The 10435-nt window shown below is 37.8% G+C and overlaps 1 protein-coding gene across 1 annotated transcript; it reads left to right on the top strand.

Moving 5' to 3' along the window:
* Nucleotides 1–1715: 1715 nt before the first annotated feature.
* Nucleotides 1716–3200, top strand: LOC136852821 (uncharacterized). The gene has a single exon (XM_067127722.1). The coding sequence runs from the start codon at nucleotides 1716–1718 to the stop codon at nucleotides 3198–3200; it is 1485 nt and encodes a 494-aa protein (XP_066983823.1).
* Nucleotides 3201–10435: the final 7235 nt, after the last annotated feature.

Genomic DNA, 10435 nt, shown 5'->3' with positions numbered 1-10435 from the left:
TACCGCCAAATGTTACGAGGGCGAACAGCAATAATATTTATAAATATATATATATATATATATATATATATATATATATATATATATATATATATATATATATATATATATATATATATATATATATATATATATATATATATATATATATATATATATATATATATATATATATATATATATATATATATATATATATATATATATATATATATATATATATATATATATATATATATATATATATATATATATATATATATATATATATATATATATATATAATGTATGCATGTACGTATGTATAAATAAATTTATCACATATGCACGCTTAACTTTTTATACCCAAAAATATCAAGCAAAACAAAAAAAGAAAAGACTAAATATCGAATTCACTATACCTTGGGCTAACTTACACCAAAGAGGATTTATAACTGATAAGCTCATCTTCTCCGGCTGAGAATCGGTAGATTCAGTTATTATAATTCCCCTTGGGTGTATGTCATCCCTAAGTATCGTTAATTCTATATTAAGTGATATTTCACACACACTTAGGAGTATGTACAGAGACTGGAGATTGTAATACTTGTTACTCCTAGACTTAATCCCTTTAGCGATTTCTTTTCTATGACCCCTAACTTTTTTTTTTTTTTTTTTTTTTACTATATTGGGACTCGCCATTACAAACCTCCTCTTGTACTGAAGGGTACCATCAGTAGGTCTGAAGTTGTTTCATTCCCTCCAGTAATATTTTAGATTCTTCAGACGTCCAGCTTCACTTTCACAGGTTAAGTCTTGTAAGGACGAGGTCCTTTGCCTTGGAAGCAACAGGCGCAGTCTACCACAACAGTAGCAACCAGAGCATATTGACCATCCATCGCCAGCTGCCAACTGCAGTCCATATGTAACTCTCAGGTGATAAACAGAAACCTTCCATTTTCCCTGAGGAAGGACAAAAGAGGAACAGAAGAATCGAACAAAAAGTCTCTTACCTACGATGCCCTTCTTACCCCATACGGAAAATAGAATCCTTTAAGTCGTCGTCGTCTTCTTCTTCTTCTTCCTTGAATAGACTTTATGGAAGGGAAGGCGAGGTGGAAGTCAATTACTTTCCTTTCCTTTTCTCTTCCTGAGATTTTATGGCCAAACTTTCAATGAACCCAATGAATATCTTAACTGTTATAGGAATTCAATATTTTTAGGAAATTATTTTCTGATTTAGTGAGTGATATAGATTTTCGTTGGGGATTTTATCGGCCTGTTATCCAAAGGCCGCCCCCGGATAATAGAGAGAGAGAGAGAGAGAGAGAGAGAGAGAGAGAGAGAGAGAGAGAGAGAGAGAGAGAGCGAGCTAGCAAACGCTTTCCATTGAACCATGTAATGAACAGGAGTAGACTTAATCCACAGACCATAGAGTGATGCTGTACTTTGTTTATGGAACTGATTCTTACAAATTTTAAAAGGAACATAATAAATCTGTTGCTGATTTTAATTTAAGCATTTGCAGTGGATATAAAACTTTCTGTTGTGTATTGTTGTTGTTTACTTTAACAACCGTTTGCTTGTTGCTGTTGTCAACCTTGCCGAAGTCACTTGGCTTTACGGGGAGTTAAATACCTACCTCCGTACTGTGTGTACCTACTCTTGGAGACTTAATAAAGACACCATGTAGCGGTTCGTTTCTCTTCTCACCGACTTATCATTTGGCGACGAGGATGGCTACTAATATCGGCAACATTGAATCTTTTGAAGAGGGAGAAGACTTCAATGCATGGTGTGAGCGTTTTGACTGCTTCCTGCACTTGAACAAGATTACAGCAGAGAGTGAGTGTCGAGCTGCGTTTCTGACTTTGGTTGGGAAGTCGTCTTATAACCTCATCCGTGATCTGGTTTCTCCAGAGGTGCCTACTGCCAAGAGCTATCATCAGTTGAAAGAAATTTTGACTAACCATTTTGAACCCAAGAAAAACAAGTCTGCTGAGAGGTTCAAATTTCACCGGCGCTACCAGAAGGAGGGAGAAAATATAGCTGCTTATGTTGCTGAACTGAAGAAAGGAGCCAAGAATTGCATATTTGGCAGCTACCTGGAAGAAGCTCTTTGTGATCAGTTTGTTGTTGGGATCTCTTCCGAGAAAATTAGAGTTAAATTGTTGGCTGAAAATGATTTAAATTTTAAGAAAGCAGTTGGTATTGCATGCAGTATGGAGATGGCTGAGCTCCACTCGAGGAATATGCAGCAGGGAATTGCCGAGAATTGCAGTGTATATAAAGTTAAGACTAAGTGTTGGCGATGCAACAGAAGTTCTCACAAGCCTAATGACTGTAAGTTTCGACATTTGAAATGCTTTTCATGCGGTCGAGTGGGACACACAAGATCAGCCTGTCGCAGTTCTTCGGATGGAGTTGTGCACCAAAACAGGAAAGTAAATGCTGTTTCGGATAGCTGTGTCGAGGATGATGTTCGGTTGACGGCAGCAGAGTTTAGTCTTCAGGATACAGCGGAATTGGATGCGGGGGTCCTTCAAGTCGCTTGTATAAATAGGGTGTCTCCACCGCCCATTAGATTGTACCCTGTTGTTAATAATGTCAAAATCTGTATGGAGTTGGATACTGGAGCCGCAGTTTCAATTCTTTCTGCAAATGAACTAAGGAGACTTCCAGGTATCAAGATTCGGCCTTGTGAGACTACCTTGACTACCTACACCGGCGGCTGTGTTGCAGTTGTTGGAGAAGCGGAAGTTAAAGTTCAGTATGGCGGCTATTGTGGTATTTTGCCAATTATTGTTACTAATTCTAATAATGTATCCTTGTTTGGTCGGGACTGGTTAACTGTAATTCAGATTGATTGGGTTAATATTTCCAAGTCAATTAAACATGTTTCAAATTCTTGTAGTTTAGAATTGGATCATATTCTAGCTAAAAATGAGGAGGTTTTTGGGGATGATCTGGGAAGTTTCAGAGGTGTAAAAGCGAAAATTAAGTTGAAGGAAAATACAAGTGCAAAATTTTTTAAACCTAGATCCGTTCCTTATGCTTTGAAGGAAAAAGTTACTCAGAAACTAAATAGTATGGCGGAAAATAGGGTGTTGGAACCAGTAAACTGCAGTGAGTGGGCCTCCCCTCTTGTTATTGTACCGAAGCCAAATAATGATATAAGGTTATGTGCTGATTTTAAAGTTACTATTAATAAGCATATATAGGTTGACTCTTATCCATTACCAAAACTATCAGACATTTTTGCTAGTTTAAACGGAGGGACTATTTTTTCAAAATTGAATCTTTCAAGAGCTTATGAGCAATTGGAAGTAGATGAAAGTAGCAGATATCTATTAACAATAAATACACATTTGGGATTGTTCCGTTTTAAACGTCTGCCATATGGAGTAGCATCAGCTGTTGCTATTTTTCAGATGGAAATGGAAAAATTACTGGGAGGTATTCCAGGTGTAGTGGTGTATTTGGATGATATTTTGATTTGTGGTCGCACTCCAGCTGAACATTTTGAGAGACTTAAAATAGTACTAGAGAGATTGAAGGGAAGGGCTTAAGACTGAGAAAAGATAAGTGTTCGTTTTTGAAGGAGAGTGTTAGTTATTTGGGATATATAGTAAGCAGGGATGGATTAAAAACTTGTCCAGATAAGGTTGCTAAGATTTTAAATTTAAGAGAGCCTAAAAATGTAACAGAGCTTAAGTCTTTTTTAGGATTAGTAAATTATTATGGTCGGTTTATAAAGAACCTTTCAACGATAGTAAGTCCCTTAAATAAGCTTCTTAGAGCTAATGAGAAGTGGTTATGGACAGCAGAGTGTGATAATTCTTTTAAAAATCTCAAGGCAATTTTAGCTGATGCACCCGTGTTGGCTCATTATGATGTAAAAACCCCTGTGAAATTAGAATGCGATGCTTCATCTGTTGGTATAGGGGCCGTGTTAACACACATATTTCCTAATGGGGAGGAGCGTCCCATAGCTTATGCAGCACGATCTCTTAGTGCTTCTGAGAGGAATTATTCTCAAATAGACAAGGAGGCCCTTTCTCTTGTATATGGTGTCAAATATTTTCACCAGTATTTGTATGGTAAGAATTTCACCTTGGTTACTGATCACAAGCCTCTGTTGGCGATACTGAGTCCGAAGGTTATGCCATTATTTTATCAGCATACACTTATGATTTGGAGTTCCGGGTATCCCAAAGGCATGCAAATGCAGACGCCTTGTCTAGACTCTGCAATAACTCAGAGAGGTTGGATGTCGGGATGAGTCTTCAATATTCAATATTGAACAACTAGATAAAATCCCTGTCAACTCCCGAGACATACGTTCTGCAACGAGAACCGACTCTATTTTATCCAAGGTGTATGAATATGTTATGTCTGGGTGGCCTCATTTCGTTGAGGAGGAGTTGAAGCTTTTCAAGAGCAAAGAATTAGAATTAACTGTTGAAGGTGGTGGTGTACTATGGGGTCGAAGAGTAGTAGTACCCTTGGCACATCGCAAAGCAGTTTTGAGAGAATTGCATTCTGGACACCGAGGTATTATTAAAACAAAATCCTCGGCTCGATTGCATGTATGGTGGCCTGGAATAGACAAAGACATTGAGAACTTGGTGCTGAGTTGCACTGCTTGTCAAAGTGTTAGAAATAAACCTAGTCCCGCTCCTCTTCATCCATGGGAATGGCCTGGTGGACCTTGGCAAAGAATTCATCTGGATTTTGCGGGTCCCTTCTTGGGTAATTTTTATCTTGTTATCATTGATGCTTATTCAAAGTGGATGGAGGTAGAGGTCATTAGTTCAACGAGTAGTTTAAACACAATTGGTATTTTAAGAGAGAAGTTTGCTTCCTATGGCATTCCTGATATAATAGTTTCGGATAACGGAACTGCCTTTACTTCATCAGAGTTTAGCATTTTTACCAAGGCTAATGGGATACGTCATATTTTTTCTGCGCCATACAAACCATCAACTAATGGAGAAGCCGAGAGGGCCGTGCAAACTTTTTAAAAAAACCTTAGAAAGGTGAAAGGAAGGAAAATCTAAAACTAAAGCTTTGTCAGTTTTAATGCAATATCGCATTACACCACATGCAACAACTGGTCTAACTCCAACCGAGCTTTTTTAAAACGTCATATCAAAACAAGATTGGATTTGCTTAAGCCTGATAAAGAAGCTGAAATGAAAAGGAAGCATGAGACACTGATTTCGGATACTAACCGTAAATTAAGAACTCTGAAATGTGGTCAACGTGTTCAGGCATTAAGTTTTGCCTGGGATCACCTAAGTGGGAGAATGGTGTTATTGTCGGACAGACTGGTCCAGTTTCATACACAGTAAGGGTTGGGGAAAAGGTGTGGCGTCGACATATCGACCAGCTTGTTGCTGTTCCTGAATTTCAGTATTCTGACGGTTCCATAACAAATGATCCTTGCTTAAGCTCAGAGGAAAGGTATGAAAACAAATTTTCTGATTATTGTTTAGAGGAACAGTCACCACTGGGAGAATCTGTAACTGAGGACTTGAGTAAGTCCAGTTCCGACAGTTCATCTAAGGGGGGAGGTGAGCCTTTGTCTGTGACTTTGGATGATCATGTAACTTTAACTCAGAACTCCACCAGTGAGAGGCGTTACCCATTAAGAGAACGTCGTCCGCCAGACAGACTTACGTATTCTTGATGCTGTTATTTTAAGTGTTGTAAAAAAAAAAAAAAATTTTTTTATATAATTAATAAAGTTCCTAACCCGTACTTTGGATTTTTACAGAATTACGAGTTCTTGAATGAAGGATGTATTTTACTTATTGTAACTGTACTTATTGTAACTGTGCTGTATTTTACTATAGTGTTTTAAGTAATGAAAATTTTCTGTGCTTTTTATGTTAGCGCGGAGGAGTGTTGTGTATTGTTGTTGTTTACTTTAACAACCGTTTGCTTGTTGCTGTTGTCAACCTTGCCGAAGTCACTTGGCTTTACGGGGAGTTAAATACCTGCCTCCGTACTGTGTGTACCTACTTTTGGAGACTTAATAAAGACACCATGTAGCGGTTCGTTTCTCTTCTCACCGACTTATCACTTTCATATTTCAAACACTAATAACTAATAACAGGAAGTGAAACATACTATAAGCAAATTCGTGGTGGAGTAACACTCGTCCATTCCTCTGACTCTGCCGGACTACTGAACTACCCTATCTGTTCTCAGCTCAATGTGTGTGTGTGTGTGTGTGTGTGTTAGTGTGTGTGGAATAGAATTTGTGTGTGGAATAGTGTGTGTGTGTGTGTGTAGAACAGCATGTGCGTGTTTGTGCATGCATACATTGGTTTATACTTAGAGAATACATAAATTTTGGTTCACAGAGAGATACGGATGATAATGTAAAGCTAGTCATATAACAACAAATGAACCTAGGAAACTAGGAGACAAATAGAGAGTGCTTATGGGTGGAAACAGAAATTATTTAGTTATGATCTCAAAAATATAAAAAAAGCACAATGGAAATTAGGAAACCATCACAGTGCTTAAGGCTGTCAACAAAAATGACTTTATAATATCAAAAATTCCCATATTACCCAAAGACAGCCAAAATGAAAGAATATACTGCATCTGCGTTGTAACCCTTTCACTCTGCACAGGCCCCCGACCCCTTTCCACAGACAGCTTTTACTCAAGTCCGTCAGTAATGAAAACCAAAGCCCTTATCGCCATGTTTATTCGCTATAGCTTAATCCAGAGTCTAATTCATTCTATATTCAATCCCACCCAAAACTTTATTGATGGGCACCATTGCAGTATCGATAAAACCCAAGATATACATTCGGATCTATACCCTTATCAAAAGCCATTACAAAAAAATGACGTCATTTGGCCATAACCAACCTTCCATTGAAATTCGCCTCGGTTGGATCTGTCTGTCTCAAGATTTAATGATCAAACTTTTTTCAGTTTCACCCATAAGCTTCAGAGGAAATCTGTGCACAGACAAACATACAGGCAGCCAGTGCCGCAAGCAGAGAAACACTGGGGAACTGAAGTACCTCCCAGAGTCAACTGCTATCAAGGTTCAAGAGAGACTTGCCAGAAAGCATATGTGCAAGGCATCGCTTATATTAAAATAGGGTCATGATTCGGCTCCTTACAGAGCCCCAAATCCTTGTATTTATGGTCGCCACCAGCCTGGCTTCCGCCTTTGAGAGGATGTTTATGTATCGGAGCCATAAAGTCCTCTAAGGTGACCCGCACTCCTTATCTCACATCCTCAGCCTTCCTTAGACGCTGAGGCTTAGTCCCGAAAATGTGGAGCTGCCCATCGGCTCTTGCTCCAAAGTCTACTGTACACGCATTGCTTGTTATTATCGACGTACATAACGGGACAACATGATTTTCCTTTTCACTTGTTTACTTTTATTGTCAAAAGCTCAGTTTTAAGAGAACTCCAAAGTATTATATGTTCTGTATATATATATATATATATATATATATATATATATATATATATATATATATATATATATATAGTTATATATATATATATATATATATATATATATATATATATATATATATATATATATATATATATATATATATATATATATATATATATATATATATTATATACAGGTTAATATCTAGAAAAAGAAATTCCATAATGATGATAATGTTAGCTGTTTAGTACATTTATATGTTTAGGCGTACATAATGAGCATACACACAAACGCATATATATATATATATTATATATATATATATATATATATATATATATATATATATATATATATATATATATATATATATATATATATATATATACTACATATGAGTAAAGTTTTTTGTTTTCATTATTATTATTATTATTATTATTATTATTATTATTATTATTATTATTATTATTATTATTTATTAAAACAAAGAAGAAAGTTTAAACTAATGAGAAAAATACTCACACACGGCAGGGAGATTGACTTGCAATGACGCTGTATTTTGAGGGAACTTTCTGGCTTTCTATTTTTGCGAACAAAGAGACGTCTGATGGACTAGTCTGATATTGCTATGTATGTATGTATGTATGTACAGGTATGTGTGTATGTGTGTTGAATGTTCCAGCATAACTCTGAAATGCACAGCAATTTCAACCAAACTTAGTATACATATGACTTACTATCTAGAAAAGAATACTGTGGGGGGTAAGATAATATTGGCACCAAAGGGTGGGGGTGGGAAGGGGTGACATGTAAAAATAACCGAAAACGACAAACATCGTGTTTAAACCATAGTTTTCGATGTCGCTGAGATGAATAGTGACACTCCCGATGCCCTTTAAGTCCAAATTCAGCCCCGATAGGAATGGGGGGCTGAGAAGGGGTGAAATAAAAAATGTCAAAAATGTTGGGCAACGTAATTGAAGCAACTATCTTAACAGGAAAGGGAGAGTGAGAGAGGGAGAGAGAGATTGAGAGGGAGAGGACGTGAGAGACAGACTGGAGGGCTTGTTAGAGAGAGAGAGGGAGAGAGAGACAGTAGAGGGGGGTGTTGGGGAGGAGAGAGAGAGAGAGAGAGAGAGAGAGAGAGAGAGCACCTGAACGCTTATATCCTGAAGTAGTGTCGTAATCTGGTGTTAGTTATTGAAGACGTCATGTCACTTGGACTTCGAGATTCCGATACGAGAAAAGTGGCTTCACAACGGCGTTGACACTACTCGCTTTTCACCAGAGCGCCCCCCTCCCTCCCTCCCCCACCCTCCTCCTTGGTCCCTGCCCCCAAGCCCCATGGGTTCATTTAATCATTAGAATGACATGAAAAGTATGGCATTTTACAAGGAGGTCTCCGAGTCCTCTTTTTTTCCCTCTTCATTGTTCTTTCACTCTTCTCATTCTTTCTCTGCATTCCTTACCCTCAAAACGGAGCTTCGTCTCTCTCTCAACGTTCTTACTTAATCAAGAATCAGTCAACACAAACAACAGTAACAGTAATATTACATCCACCCCGACCAGCAATGGTGCCGGGAAACGAACAAAATCGTCTGGGAAATTGGAGAAATATTACTATTTCTTCTTGTGCTTCACAATACTTCCTTACCTTAAGAATTTCATCGCGTCGTAGGCTTTCTGAACCCACTTGCTTTCATATTAAGCGTTTTGTTAATCAAACATATTACAGCAAGGTTGAAGGTCATGTTCAGCATAAAACAGTTTTGCATAGTAGTTAGCCAATCAGAGCTCTCATTTTTGTAGTTCCACGAAGTCTGAGGCGCCGTTACATAGACAAAACCTCACCCCCCTTCAAGACTGTTACCGGAATCACCTGATTGAATTTGTCGGTCATTAGTTCTCTGGCGACTGTATAAGTGTAAGCAGCAGATCGTGAACCTTTCATTTGAATAAATTTATTGTAATTCGTTAATTGCTGCAGTGTAATCATGTTTGTGATGTTAAAAAAGGAGCGTCAGGAACACTTGTCAGTATTGCAAAGCCAGAATGGTTGCCATAGCATGAAAGCTTCAACACCAGTGTTGCCAACACGTCCTTTACATTTTGGTAAGCTGAAGGAATGTATACATGAGCCAGGCAGATGCCTCTCTTGAAACTGATGTCAGCGGTGATGACCTTCGATAGTGACGAAGAAACTGGAAATACCCTAGAATTAAGTGAACTGGATTTAAGAATCATTATCGAGGCGTTGGTATGGGGTCTAGGCCTAGCACTGATATTTTGGAGCTGAGGCCTCGTGTTGGAGGTAACTGGGAAGGAACTGGGACTGGGTAAGAAGCACTTAATGGTGATCCCACAACAAGGAGTGGAAGTGATGACAGCAGTCGGGACAAGATAATTGGATAGGAACTACTGGCAGATTTTCCAGCCGTTGGTGAGTGTTCACTTTCAGTATTTATTCATTTTATCAAGAGCCTTTTCATTGTGTATTTAGGCATTTTTCCGTTTTTGTTGTTGTTAATATCCAAAATACAGTAATATTTAACAACTGTAATAGTGTAGGACCACGAAAATGGCGGAAACAAAACGATTGAAGATGTATTTTCTGGTGATTACTTTTTTTTTCGTACGTCATTATTAGCTCCACGCATTTGTCATAACTGGCACACCTACACATCTGTAATGACCCATAACAAAACATGGAACTTCCTTAACAAATTTTTATTATTCTGAAACATGTTCCGGTGATACTAGACAGCAAATTTAAACGCCGTTGTGAATCGGTTTTAAATGCGAGTAGCCTGGCCTGGTAGCCTCAACAACAGTTCTGAAACTCTCTATAACCGCCATTCATCCATAGTATAGTTTTAGTGCGCATGCCCAGATAGTTTTAGAGATGCTCTTTCTGATGAAATGAAATTCATCCTGGGCAGAAAAACCAAAAGGGAGTTGGAGATTTAAAGGTGCTACTTCGGCTTGTTATCTGCAAGGAAAAGCTATCAGCACCATTC

This window comes from Macrobrachium rosenbergii, chromosome 26, assembly GCF_040412425.1.
Source record: "Macrobrachium rosenbergii isolate ZJJX-2024 chromosome 26, ASM4041242v1, whole genome shotgun sequence".
NCBI lineage: Eukaryota > Metazoa > Arthropoda > Malacostraca > Decapoda > Palaemonidae > Macrobrachium > Macrobrachium rosenbergii.
This window is presented reverse-complemented; position numbering and strand designations above follow the sequence as displayed.